The sequence below is a fragment of the Numida meleagris genome, chromosome 2 (genome assembly GCF_002078875.1).
Source record: "Numida meleagris isolate 19003 breed g44 Domestic line chromosome 2, NumMel1.0, whole genome shotgun sequence".
Taxonomy (NCBI): Eukaryota; Metazoa; Chordata; class Aves; order Galliformes; family Numididae; genus Numida; species Numida meleagris.
In genome coordinates this window covers 128,635,599-128,658,003 of record NC_034410.1, presented here as the reverse complement: position 1 = coordinate 128,658,003, position 22,405 = coordinate 128,635,599, and the positions used below count along the sequence as shown (strand labels likewise).

General features: G+C 38.5%; 1 protein-coding gene across 1 annotated transcript in view; it reads left to right on the top strand.

Moving 5' to 3' along the window:
- LRP12 (LDL receptor related protein 12) overlaps positions 1-22,405 on the top strand; it is a 55,159-nt gene that overhangs the window by 16,554 nt on the left and 16,200 nt on the right. Inside the window, exons 2-4 of the mRNA XM_021386112.1 lie at positions 12,555-12,611; positions 18,499-18,634; positions 20,467-20,669. Of these exons, the coding sequence (XP_021241787.1) occupies positions 12,555-12,611; positions 18,499-18,634; positions 20,467-20,669 (396 nt within the window). The remainder of the gene's footprint in view (positions 1-12,554; positions 12,612-18,498; positions 18,635-20,466; positions 20,670-22,405) is intronic.

Below are 22,405 nucleotides of genomic sequence, written 5' to 3'. Positions count from 1 at the left end.
GGACTGAATGTCTTTTTAATAGTGAGAATGGTTTCATCTGTGTGTTGTAGTTCCCTTGAAACTTGGTGGCATCTCCATTTCTATCTGCTATAACTAGAGCAGATCAAATTATTCATAGTATACAGCGGAATGCATTTTGCACGTGGGTGTTTGTACAAAATTAACCAAAAGCCTTATTTTGCAGAAGTTGAAGGAGCAGGCAAGGATTGTGTTCCCTTAGGAGTTCTTCCCCCCTTGCTTGTGGTTTTTACCACGTTGTTAAGATCTGTGTGAAGGGTGATGTGCTGAGCTACGCTATGCAGGGTTACTTCTGCACCCTAACTGCTTTGGTGAAGCCTTAATAAGGGGCAGAGGCTCTGTCCTGTGAACTGGAAGATAGCTGGGCAGACTGAGTGCCATTTTTTGTAAACTCAGTTTCAGTCTGAATAGGTAGTAGAGAACTAAAAGCTCCAGTTGGCAGGCTTTGCATAGACAAGTCAGCACAAGTATTTGCAAGGTCTGTGGTTTCTGTGAACTTTTTTTTTTTTTCAAATTAAAGAAAGCAGTAATTCTTGGGAACTCTGCGGTGCTTTTTATTGATATCAAAAAGAAAACTAAACACATGAAGTCTTAAAGGTTGTCAAAGGTTTATTTCTAGCAATAAGTAGCAGGAAGGAAGGAAAACTGTTTCAATCTGTCAAATGAGAGTATTTTCCTAGATGCAGTAAACGTGCTGTATTTCATGTTTTTGTACTTGGTGGATGTGTGTGTAGATAATATGTTTCTTCACCATCTTTTCTAGAGGACTGCTTTTATTCATTTCAGTTACATAATTACAGTGGATTCAGCTGGAGTGTTTTGCAGCTAATTCTTGTTTATTGTTTTTACCTTCGTGAAGGCGTAGTTGAAGGTAAGTGGTTGTATACTCAACTCTGGTTTTTCCTGTTCAGCTCAGGCTGATGTTCCACTAGGAACACAGTTAATCCAGAAATTACAGTCAGGTTTATCAGTCCTCCGGTTCTGCATGTGCCAGATGTATGGAATTTTTTCCTTGATTTGTGCCTCAGTTGTAATATCTTAGCCCATCTCTCGTATAACGGCTTAAAAACAATTTGCAATTGATTTTAGTGTATGAAGTCAACAGGCTTAACGCTTTCTGGATTTGGAGACCATTATTGTCAGGATGTATCCTAGACTGCTACTATTACTATTATTATTATTACTTATTTCTTAGAAACGTGACTCATATTTTTCTGTTTTGAGCAGTTGGTCACATGAGATGTAGGCCTCATAATAAAGAAACAGCAGTGGAGCTGTGTTTTCCATCTCTTTAAAATCCTCGTGATTTTCCTTGTCCCCTTCCCTCCCCCAGAATAAAGTACTCCTACACTACTTAAATCTCTTTCGGGGAAAAAAATCAGTTGTAAATCTGAGTCATGCTGTTATCTGGAACTAGAAGTTTAGATGTTTTGAGGGTTCCTGGTAGGGATTCTTGGGGTAATGGCAGATAATGCTTTCATTCCTGCAGGCTTACGTTGGATTTGATGGCTGCTGTATTAGTTTATGAATAATGATTTCATTTCTTGTGTTGGTACTTCAAGACAGAACGGTGTCAAACCTTTGAAAGAAGACGAGATACCTGGCAGTACTATATCTTAAGAATATATGACTCAAAGCTCTGCTTTTACCATCTTATGTCTGAAATCTTCTGCTTGACTGTAGATGCTTTTTGGATTTATTCTTTTTACATTCATAATATACCGGCTGTACGTGTAGGCAGACAGTCGCCTGCTACCATTTGTTCCTACTGTTACAAGGAATTTAGAAGGGAAATCAATCTAAACCTGCATGGAGCAAAGGCTAAGCCCGGTATTTTACTGCTGCAACAATATAAAGAAACTATAGTAGATAAAAGTATGAAGCATGTGGAGAGCATGAATCAAATCTGAAATGCTTTTTCCCCCTACTGTATACACACTGTGCAGCCCACACTTCAAAATTTTCCTCTAGTCTAGCACTTCTCAAATGAAAAATACTTTTAGTTTCTGAAGTGGGATTTCAGAGGAGAAGAATAGTTACTGCACTTGAACGTGTACGAAGGCTCTGAACTGCCCTTTGTTAAAATAATTGAGCTTTATTATTTTTAGACATAGCTGTTTAAAATAGACTCTGGCTTTTCAAGGCTCGTAAGTAATACAGCAGTGGAATGTTTTCAGGTAGGAGGGCACATTGTTAGATGTGCATTCATGATAGGGTGTAATCAGTGAACAGAAGGTGCTGAAGTCCATATTAAAGCCTTACCAAGGAGATAATTAAGAGACCGTACTGCCTACCTATCCTTTTTTTTTTTTTACCCTTAGTTTCTGGTCTACTCCCCTTCCCTCTCCTTCCTTTCTTTAAGTTATTTGAGATTTAGCTATAATGTTACAGTTTGAACAATCTCATTGTTTTTAGAATTGCTGTTTTTTTTTTCCTCCAGCTCTCAACCTGGCTAATCCAAAGCACTGTGCCAGATTACCACCCCGAGGGAGGGCACGTAGGGCTCACAGGCAGCGATGTCAGTCAAGGGACTTACTTCATACCTGGCTGAGCAGAAGTATGGGGTTTGACGTGAATAGAACTACTTATGTGCTTAAAATCAGGAATCTTGTTGAAGCTGAGCCAGCGTCTCTGCTAGATTTCCAATTTCCACTGCTGGCTGCCAAGTATATTGGAGCTGTCTATAAATAGCTTGTGGAATTTTTGAGTGAGGGGGGGGAAAAAAAGAAAAACACCCAGGTTCTCTTCTGTCCCCACCTCTTCTAACTACAGCTGAGAAGCTTGAACTGCTTTTTGCTGAAACCTTCACACGAATGTCCTCTTAAATTAATAACTAAAACACCCTGAGTTAAAAATGTGTTTTAATGATAGTGTACTCAAATACTGTGTAGTGGAATTTACAGGTATTATCTTTGTACATAATGTTACATAAAAGGCACCAAATGGTATTTTTTTCCACTTGCAGCGTTAAATCAGAGTTGCTATAGCTACTACTTGGGTTCTCCTTAGGACCCTAGTACAAAGGAACCTCGGGTTATGTTGGTAATTCGGTGCGCGAAGCTCTTTGCGAAGTGTTTCCTATTCTGCCTCTTGTACAAATCCCTCCTGCGGGCACAGCCAGAGCATAGGGCTGTGCTGCACCAAAACTGCCCTGTGCAGAACTGCTGGTTGTTTGCATTGCTGATTGACAGCAACGGGGAGCTGCTGCTTCCAGAAGGATGGAGAAGGAATGGAAGGTGGTAGAGAAGGCAAGCCATACTTATATAGCAGGAATGCGTGAGCTTGCTGTGGCATGCAGCATCTTCCAGATGTTCACTCACTGCAGCCTAGTGGAGCTGAAGGTGGTACTGGTGTGTTCTAGCATCATCTGGCTGGCAACAACTGGCATAAAGAGCAATGGTGATAAAGGGCTGTGGGCCTTTACGCCTTGTTACAGTTTATATGGAATTTTGTAAATGCCTTATTTTGTGTCTCGTGACATTATTCACAGTTGGTATTGTACATGCTGTGTTTAATGAGTCCAAAAAGAGAGCTTGTGTTGCTCATACTGACCATGAATGACCATGGGGGCTCCGAAGGCCGTGCCTGGCATTGAGATGGAGCCTTGCTGACGATGGAGCTGAAGCGTTCGGAGCAGATCACACTTGCTGTGGTAAACAGTAGGAAGAGGGACTGCGATGACATCTCCTGTGGCCTCGCAGGAGTTGCTTTGTGGAGCAAAATGAGTTACATTGAAGATTTAATGCTTATGTCATATACGTTTCTGAAGGGCTTTCTCTGGACTGGCTCAAGCGTGGCCCATGGGACTGCATACACATATGTAGTAGGAATGTGTCTTGTGAGTTGATGTCTTCTAGAAGAAATCCAGATAGTGGTTGCTATAAAAAGTTAAATATATCTAAAAACTGCCTATAATAATTCCACTGTAGAATTGATTCTCCAGTTCTTGTCTTAGTTCTCTAAATAAACTACGTCAGTTGGCCTAAAATAAAAAAGGTACCTCATAAAGTAACAGCATTATTATAAACAAATGCCATGCATTACTGTTTTTACAGTGACATGTTATGTGCGTGTTTTGTGCTTTTGTCATAGGCACATTTAAATATGCCACTATTTCAGTGTAGTTTAATCTGTTAGTCATTTTTATTCTTTCCTTAATTAAAGAAATTAATTACGCTATTGTGACATTGGATTACACAAAACTTTCTCATTTCACAAGGCCATTTACTTTCACCATTTAAGATTTGAAATATATATTCACTGTATCTTTGTAGCAGATGTTCTCCTGGTATAGGGTTTTGGAATAAATCTTGTCACTCTGCTCACTTTGCTTTTAGTAGATTTCAGCTGATGTCTGCACAGCACTAAAGCTTTGTCTCAATGTTTCTGTCATGCTGCTTGTGTAATTTTGTATTATAACAAATGGTTATTTTATTCTTCACTTACCTGGAAGGGTAATTAACACCTTACTGCACAGCTTAACGATATTTTACAAATGACTAGCTGAAATTCCTACAATCCAGTAGGAAATACGGCAAAGCACCGCAGGTAGCTAGTTAATACCAAACTGTTGATCAATAACTCTTGCAAAAGTTCTTCAACTAAACTGGAGATATTAATCAATTAACACTTAGAAGTAGGTCATCATTTCTCATGATGCTTTTTTAGTTGCTTTTTTTTTTTGTAAAATGTATAAGCTTATGCTAAAGTGCCCTTTTTTCAAAGAAGCTGTGGTTGGGTATCTGACGAAAGTTTTTAGTCACTGATGCAAAGCACTATGCAGAAAGCAGTAACAGGGACTGTTAGCGGGAAGTAGCTGTGGATCACTAATCTTACCTTGATTAGTTAATTGAAATAGCTCACTGGTGCCGCAGCGTATTGATTCCATCTCTTGTGGATGATGTGGCTTCAGACAGCCATCAGAAGGCAGGAAGTGGTGTCACCTGTCAGGATGGTGACTGGTTTCTGTAGGAATCTGGGAATGCTGCTGCGTTGCTGTGTTACTGGGTGCAGAGACACAGCGAGTGTTGCCTGGCTCTAGTGGACCATGTGCTCTCAGCTCAGCCACACCTTAGTTTGAAGCATTCCCTGTAGCAATAACTCTGTTTATTTCGTGAACTGTTCTGGGAGGGTAAGTTTCAAATACTTTGACAATTTGCTCAACTTTAATTTCCTTATGATGTTGAAGTTTCACATGAAGCTGTGTTCCTGTCTTCTGAGGAAGGCAAATTCTCAATTTCTGTAACAGAGTTCTGCAGTGGTTGGAGGACATGTTTTGCGTGGGGGGAAAAAAGAAGAGGAGAAGCCAGAAATACTCAAACTTTTATAGATTATAAAGGCTGAAACTCTCTTGTACCCTCACATCCATTTGAGATTATGGAAAGTGCTTTCTCAATCGCGTAATCAAAAATTTGCTGTGTGCTGTGCAGCCGTATTCCTGTGGACATGTAACTCTTTGCTGTTGTTATCCTGAATAATAATCACAGAATGGCTTGGGTTGGAAGGGACTTTAAAGCTCATCCAGTTCCATCCCCCTGCCGTGGGTGGGGCTGCCACCCCCCAGATCAGGCTGCCGGGGCCCCATCCACTGTGGCCTTGAACGCCTCCGGGGATGGGGCATCCACAGCTTCTCTGGGCAGCCTGTGCCAGTGCCTCACCACCCACTGAGTGAAGGATTTATGCCTGATATCTAATCTAAACCTCCCCTCTTGTAGTTTAAAACTATTGCCCCTTGTCCAATTGCTATCAGACCATGTAAATAGTCACTATCTCTCCTGTTCATAAACTACTTCTAAGTACTGGAAGGCCGTGGTGAGGTCTCCCTGGAGCATTCTCTTTTCCGGGCTGAACAACCCCAACTCCTTCAGCCTTTTTTCATAGGAGAGGTGCTCCAGCCCTCTGATCATCTTCATGCCCTCCTCTGGACCTGTTCCAAGAACTCCACATCCTTCTTGAGCTGGGGACCCCAGGCCTTAATGCAGTACTCCAGATGGGGCCTCACAAGGGCAGAGCAGAGGGGGACAATCCCTTCCCTCTCCCTGCTGCCACCCCTCTGATGCAGCCTAGAATACTGTTGGCCTTCTGGGCTGCAGGTGCACACTGCTGGCTCACATCCAGCTTTTCATTGACTGGAACCCCCAAGTCCTTCTCTGCAGGGCTGCTTTCAATGTATTCTCCCAGTCTGGGGTTTCCCTGACCCAGGTAAATCCCTGCACCAGAATCGTTAATTTTAAATGTACAGCAGTTTGACAAATACAAGTGCGAAGTGTTCAAGAGATGAGAAATTGTAGATAAATTGGAAGACTCAGGTAGATCCTGTGTAACTTTTTTTCTCACATTAACTGCATGCGACATAGATATAAAATTATTTGGTATAGTATTTTTGTTGCACACTGAACACGTTTTATCTGGAGGAGTGAAGTAGTACTCGCTTCTCTGTTGGTCTCCCCCATGCTGTGCCATGAGACATAACATCTTCCCTTTAGATTCACTACAGGTATGCCCTCGGCTGTGTGACAGCCAGGCAGGCAGCCTTTGCCCTTCTCTCCCAAAGATTTGGCAGAGCTGCAGTTCTGCCTCAGTGCTGTCTGCCGGAGCTCGCTGTACAAAACAGTCCTTGGGTATCTGCAGGAAGTGGGGGTGGGATGGCTGCTCCCCATCATTAGCACGGAACATGCTGGCAACGAGGGTCACTTAGAAGAAGTTTACTGTAATTCTGTGGAGGCATGGATGTTTCCAGTTCCCATAACTCTGGAAGGATATTTGCTGTTTTTGGACTTCTGGTCTACTTTTTGGACTACTTTGGACTGCTATTACTGGCCATTGTTAAAGGGCTTTTTAGTGGTGAGATATGTAGGGCACCAACAATTTATTTATGGAAGTGTATTGTAAGATTTGTTATGTTATTGTCCACACTTGGTCAGTTAGAAGTACAAATTAGTGCAGATCAGTGCAGCTGGTGACTCTGTAAACAAGTCTAACTTGTTCTTTCTGATACAGAATAGAATGAGAATCTTGGAAGTAGGATAAAGAAAGAAAGTTTGACTGTGAAGTGTATTGTTTAAATTAAAGCAAGCTGAGTACATACTGTAAGGAAAGGTATTTGGAAGCACATGATGTAAGGAAGTGGATTTGATATGTTCTCCCTGATAACTGTAGTTCAAGAGAAATATCAGGCCCCGCCTGCTTACATACAATTCATTATGCACTGCGTGATGCTTTAACACAAGTTAGTTTAGAAAAAAACTCTTTCTCCGCAGTCATTTGGTTATTGCAGATCCTCAGCTTACCCAGTTCCAGTTAGAGGTGGTTGTAATTGGGCTGTAAAAGCTAATGTCAGAGGCTTAATCTTGACATGGGAGAATTTAGCATCAATGCGGATGTGATGGTGTGATTATTTTTGTGGACAAATAACTCATTGATTTAGCAGCAGAAATAAGTTCGGTGTGGTGTTTTCAACTATGGATTTTTTTTTCTGTTTTTTGTTTCAACAGTCAAGTTAATTTCTTTGTAAAACACTGTTTGAATTTAATTCAGTCCCAAGATATATGTTCCTCTTCCAAACCAGGAATGAAATAAACAAGATTAAATTTTACCATCACAGTGGATAAATCAACGCATAGCAGATTTTTAGGGTGCACTTCTACAATATTCATCAATTAACCGTGCATTCATTTTACTAATTTTACTCAAACTGAAAATGAAACAAGGTTTTAATTAGAGTGATTATTTGCTATCTCAAGTAGCAAATGAGCTGGATTTGTCTGAAACCTGCAAGTTCTAATATCTGGAATGCAGAAGCTTGCTTTGTTTAATCTGAAAGTTTTGGCTGAGGGGGACCCTGTTACTGGGGGCTGGATCTATTTGGCTGTCCTTGAAAACTGCAGGAGTTTCACTAAAACTTCAAGGAGAAGTTCATTTCACCACCGCAGGCTTCATTTTATGCTCAGAAGTTACATGCAGTCAGGCATTTGAGTCTGATATTTCCATTCTGAGAGCGATGTATGAGCGTGCCGTCAGGCAGGAGACTCGCAGGGGACAGACCTGAAATGAAAGCTGCAGCACTACGGCTGGGCCCTGCGTTAGTCTCTTCATTGCACGGCAGTGTGGCTGTCAAGTATGTAGGACCCTGTAGCTATGTTTTTCAATCATAGCATGCTTTTCAGGTGTTAAAGCATTGGTAGGTTTTTTGTTTTCTTCAAATTTTCTGCTTCGCTGTCCTCTGTAATTTGTCGATGTTGGATAAAGCTTACTGCTGTGATGTGTTCCTTGTTTCCTGCCCCATTTTCCAGCCTCTATTTATTTTCCTGTTTGTGTTGAAATTCAGATGATGATAATGAGTCAAATACCTTCCAAGACTGGTTCTTATGTTCTGTGTAGTTTGATTTCCTCTCCAGATTCCACATGGAAGAAATGGGTCCTGTTTTTTTGATGCTTGCTGAACAATAATGAAGACCAAACAGTGGATATGAGCACAGTGAGGCAGTGGGTGGTTTCTGCAGTGGCAGCAGTGACTGTGGGTTGCCTCTGCTAGTGCAGATGTTTATGAGCACGGCATGTAGACTCTTGTTCATCACTGGTGAAAATGCACAGCTAATAGTGGTGACTATGGTTTTAAAAAAAAAAAAAAGGCATTTTGTAGCTGAGAATTTGCTCTATCAAATGGTATTGTTGTGTTCCTTGTACCTGTTGTAGTTTCCATGGAAATAAATATGAGGCATTACTTCTGGAATGACCTATGTAAAATAGGTTTTTCTGGAGCAGTCCATCCCATCAGTAGTTGGTCCATACTTAGACCATAGTCATACTTGGAACATTTAAGGAATTTTTACAGTTATTTGAGACAGAAAAGTATGGAGAAAGAAATGGAGAACATTCCAGATTATAAATACACCTATAAACAATCTAACTCCTTTAATAATGAGTTGGCTGATTTTTTGATTGCAGTTGAAGGATCTTTGTCTACTGTCAGCAGTAGTAACAACAAACGTGTACCAGACTAGAAAACCCTTAGAAGTATTTTCTATGCTTTCATTAAACCTGTTACCTGTAGTTTTAAGAAGTGTCATATCCTATTTTACAAAGATTGTATTTTGGTTTAAAAATGAGCAAACAAACAAAAAACCCTGTAGGGAATGCTTGCTTTTATCTTGAGCCCTGTTCATTTGAATTTTCTTACTTAAATGTGGTCGCTGCCCTTATCTTAAGCTACAGGAGTAAATTTGTCTTGCCTTTATTGTCTTAAACTTCAGTGACATTAAATAGCTCTTGTCCATTTGTCTTACGTATTTAATAAGGAGATGATACAGTCCTGTTTACACTAATGATTCTTTAAAAGAATCACCAGAGGGGGGGAAAAAAAAAAGAAGATGAAAGAAGTCAGATTTTGAAAACCAGAGTTGGTTTCACCCAGGCAGACAGTGGCTCAGTGCATGAGCTGTGCCGTGCTTCCCCCCGGCCCCGTGCCCGCCCCACATCTGCAGCCAGGCCCAGCCAGCCTTTGCATTGCTTCTGCTGGAGGTGCCCGTTGCAATTTCAAAGTTTAGTTTCAAATGGGAATGAACTGCCAGTATTTCTTGAAAACATCAAGAAATATGAAAGCTTATTTGTGACCTAAGACATTTTTTAATATACTCATATTCTGCTGTATTAAATAGACCAAGAGGAATTTCAAAGATAATAACATAATAATATTACCATATTTTAATGAAAATTACAGCTCTGTTACCTAGTATATTGATGTTCTAGTGCACTCGGTCTATATGGAACTGTGTGACATAGTGATAGAATCATAGAATCACCAAGGTTGGAAAAGACCTTCAAGATCATCCAGTCCAACCATTCACCTACTACCAGTATTTCCCACTAAACCCTCTCCCTCAGTACAACATCTAAATGTTTCTTGAACACCTCCAGGGTTGGTGGTTCCAGCACCTCCCTGGGCAGCCCATTCCAGCTCCTGACCACTCTTTTTTCCCTAATGTCCAGCCTGAATCTCCCCTGGCACAACTTGAGGCCATTCCTTGTAGTCCTGTGGCTAGTTACTTGAGAGAAGAGGCCAACCCCCCACCTCACCGTAACCTCCCTTCAGGTAGTTACAGAGAGCAATAAGATCTCCTCTGAGCCTCTCCGTCTCCAGACTAAATAATCCTAGTTCCCTCAGCCGTTCCCCATAAGAGCTATGCTCCAGACCCCTTGCAGCTTTATTGCCCTCCTGTGGACAACCTCCAGGGTCCAGGGGCCTCTATGTCTTTCCTGTAGCAGGGAGCCCAAAACTGAACACAGTAGTTGAGGTGCAGTCTCACAAGTGCTGAGTACAGAACTGTTGAGATCTTACAAGGATCTCTGTAGAAGAATTTTATAAAGGTGTCAGCAGTTAGTCACTTTTAAACAGCATCTGAATGCAGTATTTGAGGAAGAGTTTCAAATGAAAGAGAAGGAAGTCATAATTTGGGAACTTTCTGAGCTTCATCTTTTCTTTAATGAAGGGTTATTGGGAATGAAATGAAAAAGCTTCCTTTGGTGTTATAGTATTTGGATCTGAGTTGACTTTATCATCACGCATTAGTGCTTCTGGCTAAACACAGAAGCTAGCTTGAAAATAAATGTAACGTCACCGTATTGAGTTAAACTGTTTGATCACAAAGCATATTTAGAAAGAAAATATTAAAGTGCTCCATTTTGCATACTGATGTACTTATTCTAACAATTCTAAGTGAATGTGTACGAGATTTGGGTGTGAGTTCCCATTTTGGTATGCTTCTGGTTATTATTTATAGTTTATTTTTTCAGAATGCTTATGCATTACATCTATGTGTGAGTAACCCCTTTTTGAAAATACACTGTATATAATGTGTATAATGTGTATAATCACTGTGTATAATCTGCTATGATTGAAATAATAGAAAACAAAACAATCGGAAATATGCTAATGTGCACAGAAGACATGAAATCAGTGGGAAGCATTCCTTGGCATGTCAAGTTACATGCAAAATAGAGGAAGTATTTGTAGAATAGCTTTTTAAAAATTACAGATACATTTGATTTTTGAAAATACTTTTATTGGATAATAGTTCCTCTCTAATACAGTACTTGAAGTTGCTTTTGTAGTAAAGTTCTTCTGCCTTTGGAAGTTATGGGGTAATTGTTACAGTGTGAACTTTTTTTAAACAACTTGGAATGTAAATATCTGTAATAAAATTAGTACGTAAAATATGGGGAAAAGAAAAACTTCCCTTTAAAGAGCCCAAATTTGGACTGGAAAAAAAAATAGATTTAATATTATCCTATAAATTCTGATAATCAGTCTTCTAATTGTGCTCTGTCTTCAGGAAATGAAAAATTATGTCTTTGTGTATTTAGTGTCAACCCCGGGAGGGATTTCTGAAGCATTTTATTTGTAAGCGCTGCAGCTGAGAGGTGTTGAGATGCTTGCATAGAGCTTTGTGTTCCAAGTCAACTCTGAGTCAGCAGACTTTAAGCTTGATGTAAGAGGAATTCGATTTCTGCATGTGTTTAAGGATCTTGTTACCTCCAGTATCTCACAAGCATGTTGCACTGGTGTAGAGCAACTGATTTTGCCTGTTTAAAAACACGCGTGATGTAGCACATCTACAGCAGAACAAGACTTGGAGGGACTATGACTCACGGGTTTAAAAGTTGCCTTGTTGATACATTTCAAATTTTAGATTGACCCCCTGTGTTCAGATGAGCTTATTTATGAAAGTAGCTCTCTCCTCCTGAAATGCCTGGAAGATTTGGTATTAAAAACATAGCAGAGGTTAAGAGAAAAGATGCAGAATAAAAGAGAGGAGGATGAGAGCTGTTCGGTGAGGGAAATATTTGGAAATACAGGTTGATCTGTCACATCTCATAATAGGGCTGTCAGGAAATGTAGTTTCTTTAGCAGATTTTTTCACTTTGCAGAAGGATGTAGTAGCGTGAGGTCTGGAGGAACAACTTTTGTCCTATACTCCTCATGAGCGTATGGTTTTTGCTGTTCCTGTTTGCAAAGATGCTTAGATTCAGTGAACGTTGGTGGGGTAGCTAGTTCTTGGATATATCTGGAACATCTTTCTGGGAAAGAGTTCAGGCCATGTTCAGTGTGAAACAGATGCTTGTTTTGCTAAGGCTGTCCTTATTTCCATAGCATTCACTTCTGGCCAGGAGGAGATGGGGAAGGTGCGTTGAAATAAACCTGCCTTGAAAAGAACGAAACCATTGATGGAAAAATAATTCCAAATCTTCCATCTAAAACGTCTGAAGTTTCTCAGAATTCTGCTACTATCCTCACTTTCTTAACTTTCTATTGTGATTCTTCTTAATACATTAATGATGGTTGTTTTTATTTTTGTTGTATAATAAGTTTTTCCTCTAGTTTTTCTCTAACTTCTATCGTGAAATGAACCTGAGCCCTGTAACATTTAATATTAATTAAAATACTTCTGTTTTGTTCTTTCTCTTCTGTAAAAGGGTATCTGAAGAATTTTTACAAATTTTATCTTGGAAATTAGCTTATTCATTATGTTTAATTTTAGGAAATGGTGCTCTTGCAGAACATTCTGAAAATGTGCATATTTCAGGAGTGTCAACGGGTAAGTCATTTTTTGTAATGTTTAAATTTCATGCATGACTTAAATAGTAAATATTGAAAGCCACCTGGTATCTTATGAAGAGATATTTGGCTATAAAAATTATTACTGCCTTTTGCAGCATGTAATAAGGAATGAAGCAACTGGAACATGGAAAAATTCTCATAAGATAAAATTGATACCTGCATGCTCGTGAACAGATTATGCCTTTCTTAGTGGACTGCTTAATTATTTTTCCGTACAAACATTGAACTAAGAGAAAAGTTGGTTTAAGTTGAATTGATATTTTCTTTCCACAGTAAAGTTTTTTCGTGAAATGAAATTTATTGAAATGTAATTTTGAACACTGCTACTATCAAATAATATAAATCCAGGAGTTATGCGTTTTGCCTGATTAGATTGAAGCAGTAACTGAAACCTACTGTACACTTGACTGCACAATTTATTTAATACAAGGAAAAAAAGAATTTCAGGACTCATGAAACTGAGAAACTGATGAGATGTTGGGAGAGTATGGGGCAAAATAGCAGCAAATGTTGCTCAAAGATTGCTTCCTTCTCTTTTGCTCAGTCCTGGGCCTCTTCTGGGCAGTAGCTACGGCTGCCTCTGTTCAGTATTAGTAATGTGACTGATGCCCATGTGTGTGCTTTGTTCTTCAATGTCAGCAGAGCTGCTGGTCACGCCTTGTGCTTCTGTGATACAGATACTCAGAATATGGGTAGAAGAATATAATGAGTGATTCCGTTCATAGGGAATCTGCCGCTAATCCTTGGAAATCAAAGTGATTTTGACACCCTTCTCTTAAAGTCAAAATGCTAATTCCTTTTTGACAACAGCATGCACACCATGCTGCAGATATTCTTGCGGTGTAGTTCCAAGCATTATATTAGTGTCTGTGTGCACAGTTCAATTTTTAGATAAATGTACTGTCAGCAAATGGTCTCTGTTGCACCATACAACCTTCTTTTCACCTTCCATTGTTTGCCACACAAAGACTGTCAAAAGGCTAATTACAGAAGATCTTAGCCATCCATTCTGGTGCTGCGTCATCAAGAATGTTGTTTTTCAACAATAATAATGCACCGAGTATCATACATAGTTTATGGCACACTTAAGTAACAGCACAGGCACTTGCTGCTGTTGGAGCAATTGTTGCTATATTGTATGAGATATCCTGAAAGCTGTGTAGGTTTTAACAATGCTTCACCCTTTTATTTACTGCAGCAGGCATGTCACAAGTCACAATACAAGCAGCAAAGCATCTGCTGGGCAAGAGGTGAATGGAATTTTTGACTCTGCTTTCAGTCCTTTGGCCAGCAGGCACAAACTGGCTGTGCCAAGAAGGGGACGACATGATGTCAGTGTGAGATAACAACAGCTGGTAGAGGGGGCTGTACCTCCTCAGATGAAAGATCCAGTGAGGGCTTTCATTTAAAGTAAAGCATGTTTGGAAAAAAAAAAAAATAGTTCTGTCAGTGCTGTGTTCCAAAAAAATACATTTTTTCCCTAGCTAGAAAGCTATATTGTACATTAGGATAGATACATTAAGATAACTTGAAAAAAATTGTGAGATAACATATGGGGTTCTGTTAATGAAAACATGAGGAAAGCACGGACAGTCATAGTGGCATTTCCCTTATGGTTGTGTGTATATACATCTTACAACTTCAGTGCGTAGGCCAGGAGTAAAAGAGGGTGGACTCGCATGGTTTTTGGGTTCCTTTGAAACCTGGAGATCATATATTTCATCAAGCATACCTGGCCAGCTTTACATTTATCAAATCAATTTTAAGCAAAGGGTTTCTGTAAAATAGAACCAAAGACAGCTGGCCTTTAATCTTTTTAAATCCAACTTTAACTTGATTTTGAAAGCAAGCAGGAGATTTTCTTGGGCGGTTGCTACTGGGAAGGAATTTAAAATGAAATTATTGTCTTGATGGTAGATTTCCTGTCGTGCTGCTGCTCTAAAACTACATGACCTACCTCACTAAATTTTGTTTTAATAGCAGAGACTACTGCGGTCTTCAGTATTTATGCTTCTGCTGTATATTATATCTGCCAAGTTGCAGGTACACCTCTAATATATGGGCACGCTTCTTCTACCAACAGCAGTAATGGAATGTTGTCTCTCGTGTATAAGCTATCACTACTGAACAACTGTTAATGCCTTTAAAATCTGAAAAGTTGAGAAATATTTTCAGGTCTGTCTTTGGGGTGTGTAGCACCATAATTGTCACAACCGTAAAATCATATTCCTTTTACCTCCATTTGAAAGACTTCCTGTATTGGGGAAAAAACTTCTTCACAACAATAAATAAGATATATATATTATATATATCACTATATATATATAAATTATATAGTGATTACTTCTTGTCTGTTATGCCCCTGGATTGTAGAGCAAAGGACGTTTTTTAAATTAAAGGTTTTTCAACTTTACCTTGAGGCAAGGATTCCTATGCCGCCTTCCCCTGTAGTTCTCCAAATAAGACTTTCAGTGGCTCCTGAGAGTTACAAATGCAATAATTATCCTTCCTGTTCATGGTTTAGACTTTATCATAACATTATTCCCTTTTTTCTCTAAGCTGTTTTAAACACCTTCAGATCATTTATCCAGCTGCATTCATGTCCTTACCATGTCCAATATAATGCATGCCTTATCATCTTGTGGTTCACATTGAAAGCTAATTCTTTTATCTTTTCAACTAATCTCCTGGCATTACTGTGAAGATAAATCCCTAATCTCCCTCTCCCTGCTTTTCTGAAGTGACTTTTTTTCTTTGACATGTTGTTCACTGTTGCTACAAGTACTTTACCTCTCTAGGTCTTACTACAGAATTTTTGAATAACTTTCTTAATTATTTTCTTGTTAGAACTTGAAATTGGAATTTTGCAATGTGAAGTTTACATTGACTCTCTTCTGTTTACCAGCTAACATCTCATAGATAACTTATAGTCGTGTTCTGTAATGTGGGGCAGTGAACAAGTTTCAGGAAGAAGGGAGTAGGGAAACCTTTTGTAAAATGGGTTTTTAAGAAAATCTACATAGAGCAGAAAACCACATGCACAGCTTATCCTCTCAGCAGTATTTTCGTACTTGAGCATGTGAAACATCCAGTCCTAATGAAATTACTGCAATCTACTGAACAGACAAAGTAACAAACAGAATCACAGATTATTAACAAACTAAAGGCTCACAAATGAAAGTATGTAAAAAAGGTAGGACATGCATGAGCAGAATTGCAGCAAAAATAGAGTGGTGTAGGGGGAATGGAGAGGAATGCAGGCAGAGACAACACCCACACAAACGCAGTGTACAGGAGGGAGCTGGTCTCACCTCTAAAGTCTGGTAGCCAGCAGCATGAGGAAAGCTGGAGACATCTTGGGCTTGTGCTGTTTTTCAACTTCACTTCAGTACAAGGCAACCTTCACAGTTTACTTTGGGTTTCTGTCTTTGTTACAACTTCATTTCCTTCTTCCTGATTCTGATTAACATTCTGTTGTCTTCATAACTATTTTAAATGCTTTTTTTGTACATGACTCCAAAGCTTCTCTGTTTTCCTGTAATTTTCAAATTCCTAAGGTTGCTGGCAACTGAAATTACAAGTGCAAAACTCCACAATTTAGTGGGAAGATGTTTAACTTCATGTGCTGTCAGCTGAATTGTGTTTTGATTCCATGGATACCTTGGTGTTCCTCATATTCTTCAGGTTTACAAACAGATGAATAAAATGTGATAAATCATATCTTTGTCATAAGCTTTAGAAGAAATATCCTAGTTAAGCAATGGTTTAGAAATTGATTTTAAAGGCTTGACGTTACCTTTATAAAGTAGGTGCCCTTTACAACTGTTTTATTTCAGAAGGTTGCACTTGATATTTAAAATCTTTCTGAGATATTACTCTGTCAAAATGACAGCAGTTCTGAAGTGTAGCTTCCACACAGTCTTAACTTTTATAAGTTTTTTTAGTAAATGGGAGATTTCTTTTGTTTCCGCAGTTGTAAGAAAGGGATCTCAGTACATAAATGTGTATCAAGTGTGCAGGTACATTGGGCTCATCTAGCTAACCCTTAGTCATATTTTGCACTTAGCTCCTTAGTGTTAGTTTCGGTGGAAACAAAGGGATACCCATCTTAAGCAAAGGTATAAAAAACACAGGGAGAAAGCAGGACAGCTGGTACAGCAACCACTCCTTTCCTCCTACCCCCCCGGCTCTCTCGAATGAAAAACAAAAAAGGGGTAGTCAGGGATGAAAGAACCTTGAATACTAGTAAAACTGCAAGTTTTCAGAGTGTTCTGAAAATACCAAGTTGATTATACAGGTGTTTTCCTTGTGGAATTTCTTCCAAAGTTGTGAAACAAGTAAAAGTTGCTGCTTGTACTACTGCAGTGACTGGTCTGAGAAATTACAGCTGCCAGAGAGCTGACATAGGAAGTTTGCAAAGCTAATTGCATGTTAATTTACAGTTGCTAGCTGTGTTTGGAGCTCTCTGTTCAACAGATACATGCTACACGTACATCTAAAGCCTGCTTTGGAGGTGAACTTTCTAAAACAGAATGAACATCTGTTGAATTGATTATTTTGGTGCTCTAGGATGAGGTTACCTCTTTCAAGTTGTTCTCAGGCAAATTTAAAAGCTTCCTCAGAGGGCCTCGATGACAAAATCAAATATGTCAGTTTCTAAATACCCAAAAACAGATGAATGTTCAAATAGCATACATCACCTGAAGGTAATTTATTGTTAGCTGTTCACTATTTCAGTAGCAGCCAAGTAATGTGTGGAATTGCTTACCAACATCTGTAAGCTTGGTACAAAATATTTTACATACACTTAACTTTTTTTGGTGTGTTTTACTTTCATACCTATCAAAAATGATGATTTATTTCAACTTTTAATTGCGGTGTTTTTCTTCTCAGTCCTTCCACATCTTGTCTGAACAGATGCAAAGCATGTATCCAGACTGCTCATGCAGGAGTAACGTTCCAAAATATCGTGGTGTTCGAGCACCACCTATAGGGTCTCCTGGAAATTAAAATAAGAACACTTCCACTGAATAGTGGGCTGTTCAAATACAATTCTATTTTTCTGCATTTTGAGACTTTTTCTTTTCAGTGTACTTGGATGGCAGGCAGCTGAATTAAAGTCACTGCAGAAAGCTGCTCCTATAATAAAGTAAGAATACAAATCACATAGTTACTTTGGTTGCATGTAATTGGTCTTATAAGCTTCCCAGTCCATTATCAGAAAGGTAGGTTTGCAAATCCTTTTTAAAAATAATCTCTTGTAAAACTAACTTTCAGTATTCGTAGATGAAGTATGCTGCAGTCAGTGCTCTTTGCCTTCCAAGCTCTGGGAATCATGTGAATGAAGATCATTTCCGTGCCAGGGACTGGAAGGGGATATTTAAACGGTGGCCAGACATTGTGTCTTTCTATGCAAGACAGCAATTTTCAGCTACGCAACTATTTTGCTTTAATTTACTTTTAACCTTCCAATGTGTTTATCGGTATAAGGTGTAAATATATAGTGGAATTTGAACAGAATCACTGTGACAGCTAAAAGATAAATTTAGGAGACAGTATTTCACTGAATAAAGATGTCAAATTCAGTATATATTAGTTTGTGGGTTTTTTTTTAAATGTGGCATGCTAACTGACATTAGTATAAACTTCTGCAATTAAAACATTGGAAATCATCTTCTAGGTGATGTATTATGCCATGTGTCCACTATGAGCTACTGTAGACATTTGGTTTTTATTGGTATCTCGTCTCATTCTTTGTGATATTTTCTCTGATAAGTACTGATGATCAATTATATTTTTAAAAACCATTAGGAAAAAATCAATCTAATTGTTTTCTGTATGCTTTCAATATACGTATTTTTTAGCTTGTGGAGATATTCCAGAACAAATTCGATCACCGAGTGGGACGATCACAAGTCCGGGGTGGCCCTCTGAGTATCCTGCCCGAATCAACTGTAGCTGGTACATCCATGCAAACCCAGGAGAGATCATTACCATAAGGTAACAGTAGTCCTGTTGTTAACCACGTGGGCTGATGTACTGACTAGACATTTTAACTGCCAATTGTATGCGCTAATTTCCTTTACCCTTCTTGTAAATGTGGGACTTCTGCTTTGTCTGTCTTTTTACCTTTCATTTTACCTGATTTGCACTTACACAGCCATGTTGCATTTGTTTTCTGAATCTTCTGTGTTTCTGTGTATATGAAAAAATATATATTCCTTTCAAACTATGACAACACACAAGTTCTGCTGAAAGCAGTTAGAGCTATTAGCTGATGGAAACAGTATCCATTTCCATAAAGGATTATGAGTTAATGAGAGTGTCACTCTGGCTTTTTTTTTCTTTTACTGAAAATTAAAATTTAAAGAAAAAGATTTTAATAAGGTTATAGTAAGAGGTTATAAATAAAATGCTAATATATATTATGTGACATATTGTAACAGTGTCAGTATTAAATGGCACGGTATAAAGCTGAAGTGGATCATTTTCATGCCCATTCCCTCAATCCCAAGTATACTTTCAAAACTGTAGAGACTAGAATAACTTTCTATATGCTCATTTATTTGATCTCTTATTAATTTCTCTGAAATATAAGAGTCTTGTATTCAAAAATGTGTATGGGAAATACTTTAATGCTTCATTACTGTGAAGTCTCTTGGTGTGCATAAAAGTGACGGGATAAATAGTAGATTAATTAAGACAATTGTGTTTTTTTTGGAAATGCTGACATCCCTCATGGTTTTAGGTACCTTGTAACATTTGGAAAGAAGAAAAAATGGTGTTCAGGTTCTCATTAGTTCAATCCCATTGCTGCCACGAGGGAAATGGGGGCTTCTTTTAGCATTAAGATACAAATTAGTACTGCTTCATAGGCAATCCACACTCCCAATTATGAAACTGTATTAACTGCAGACTTACTTCAGTTTCTAGTACAGACCAGCTGACCTAAGAAGCAGCTCTTCTTTATGAAGTATCTACTTTGACATCAGTTACTCCTTCAGTTACTCCTTTTTAATTCAGTCTTTCTACTAAATATTAAACTCATGTAAACACTATGTAAAGTACTGTAGAACTGTTCGACTATTAGAACGCTTTCTAAAATGTTTCATACCATTTATTTTTAATGAAACTTCTTTTTTCTCCCACATTGTTTTCTTCCACTCATCTTCCTAGCATACATTCACATTACATTTGTGGTTTACCGCTCTGTTGTCTGTGCTGACCTGCTTTGCCTGGCGTATCTCCCCTTCGCACTTCATTACCATGGCAGCATGTCTTTATATAGCTGTAGTCAAAGCTCGGGTAATATCTTCTATGACATACCCAATGGGGTAACTAAGTAGAGCGACTGAGGGCAACTCTTATCTTAAAGCATAGCTTTGAACGATTTAGCTGCACTTGCAATGTCAAGTTATGTCATTGGCAAAGTGTAGCATTAGCTAAAGTTCTTGCTGAAATTCGGTTTATATAAAATCACTTAGTAATATATGAATGTCATCAAAAGAGACTCAAAAATACAGTTTCAGGAAGATGATTATTTAAAATCTTGTGTTAAAATGAAAGATTTATTTATTTATTCATAATGTTAGTGAAACAGCATTATTAGTAGTGGATGCAATGTAGTAATTGACAGAATGGCAGAATGGATTCTTGTAGTCCTCATAGCCTTCCAGCTTGAATTGTATTCTTACTGGGGTAGAGAAGCCATTCTTTTTATTTCAGACCAGAAAAGTACTTTCATCTTGTTTCCATTTTTATACCTAGTAACTCATTAGCTTGGTTGCGTAGCATCCAGATCAGTAGTGATTTTGACCTCTCTTTTCCTTCAGCTTTCAAGATTTTGATGTTCAGGGATCACGCCGATGCAGCTCAGATTGGTTAACAATTGGAAGCTACAAGAATATTGAAGGCTATAGAGCATGCGGCTCCTCCATTCCTTCACCATACATCTCTTCACAGGATCATGTTTGGATCAGATTTCATTCAGATGACAGCATCTCCAGAAAAGGCTTCAGATTAGCCTATTTTGCTGGTATGTTTCAAATGATGACTAGTACACTTTCATGGTTTCATTTTTTTCTTTTTTGATTGAAGAACTATTTCCTTATAGTAGGATACAGTCTGTGTGTTTCCTATAGTGAGTTCAGGGCTTACTGAAATCAGGGAAAATTCGTATTTTGGAAAGTATTTTAATCCCATACATAGCTTTGAGTGCTTTGAATATTCAAAGCAAGAATTACAACATTCTCAATAATAAGCAGAATGAATGATTTTGGAGGAAAAAACCAATTAATGCTAGGCAGGTGGAAGAGGTGTTGGTTGTTGGTGGTCTTTAACATAGCTTACAATTTGAATTTTTTCATTAGAATAAAATTAGTTTGTTAAATAGTTGACTAGACTTCTGAGTAGCACAATATGTCAAGAGAGGGAAGAAACGGTGTGGTTATTTGGGGATTTTTTTTAAATAATTTCTGACAGAAGTTGCATCATATTTTCCCCATCTCCAGAAAGTATACTCTTTAAAAAAATAATAATAATAATTTTAAAAAATCCTATTCATATGATACTTTAGCCAAGTGCAGACATGGTTTTGCACACATGATTTTTTTTCTTGGATAGTTCAAGCATATATAGTCTATTTACCAGTGGTAGTAGTTTGAGAGTGTTCTCAGAGGGATTTTTGCTGTATTAACTGTTGCCTGTAGAGAGAGTAGGAAGCCAGTCATGGGTAAAAACTAGTTCAAACCCTTTTTTTATGGCCTTAAGAGGAAGTAGGATTTTATTTAATAGCATGATTATGGTGTTCCAAGTCCTCCTAGTTAAAAATAGTGGATTAGATTCTTCTTTGTTTTTTTAATGCTTTTATGTTCTCTTGCTCATGCATGTTTATACTCCATTTTCCAACCTGCTCCAAATCTCTGCATACATACATTAAATTCCTCTCCTATGTAAAACAGTTTATACTCTTATACCTATCTATTGCCGTTCATGCTCAAGAGTACTCCACCAAGCTTCAGCAAAAGCACTCATCTATTCTAGCCTAACCCAGGTTTGTCCCAGTTCTGTATTTTGCAGTCTTTCTAATGGCTTTCTTTGCCCTGTCAGAGCTCTTTCAGAAACTTCTAAGTTTCCAGGAGGGCTTATCCTTCTCTGTCACCCAGAGCCTGTGATAAAGTATCCTCTATGCTTCAGCTCTTTGTAGTTTTGGGAGAAGTAGTGCAGACATGTCTTTGATGCTGACTCAGCTCTCAGGGCAATGTTCCACCTGAGTTTTGTTTACCGTCTCACGAAAAAACATGACAGAAAGAAAAAGTTACTGCCTAATGAGTAATCCTTCACTAACTGCTCACTGCCCACAGACACGCAATGATTCTGTGGGAGGCACTGGCTTCTGCCCTGCTTATCTCCCAGTATTCAGTGGCTCAGAGGAAGGGCAACATGCCTGCCAGAGAAGGGGCTTCGAATAGAGGAATATTTTGGATACAGGTGGGGATTGGGTGGGGAGGCAAACCACAAGCTAAATACAGTTTTTGAAAATCCTTTCTTATCTTTTTCTACAATAAGCTTTTTCTTTCGTTAGGTTACTTGATTTTTTTTCTTGTTAGTATCATTCATTATTACTCAACGCCTCAATAGAGATGTTTAATCCAATGTTTCTGAAGGTCTATTCAAAAGTTTAAGTGTGTTTTTAAAAATGATCCTTATGAAACTGTGGTTTGATCTTGGTCCATATGGTTCATAAGATACTTGGGAAATACTTCATATTTG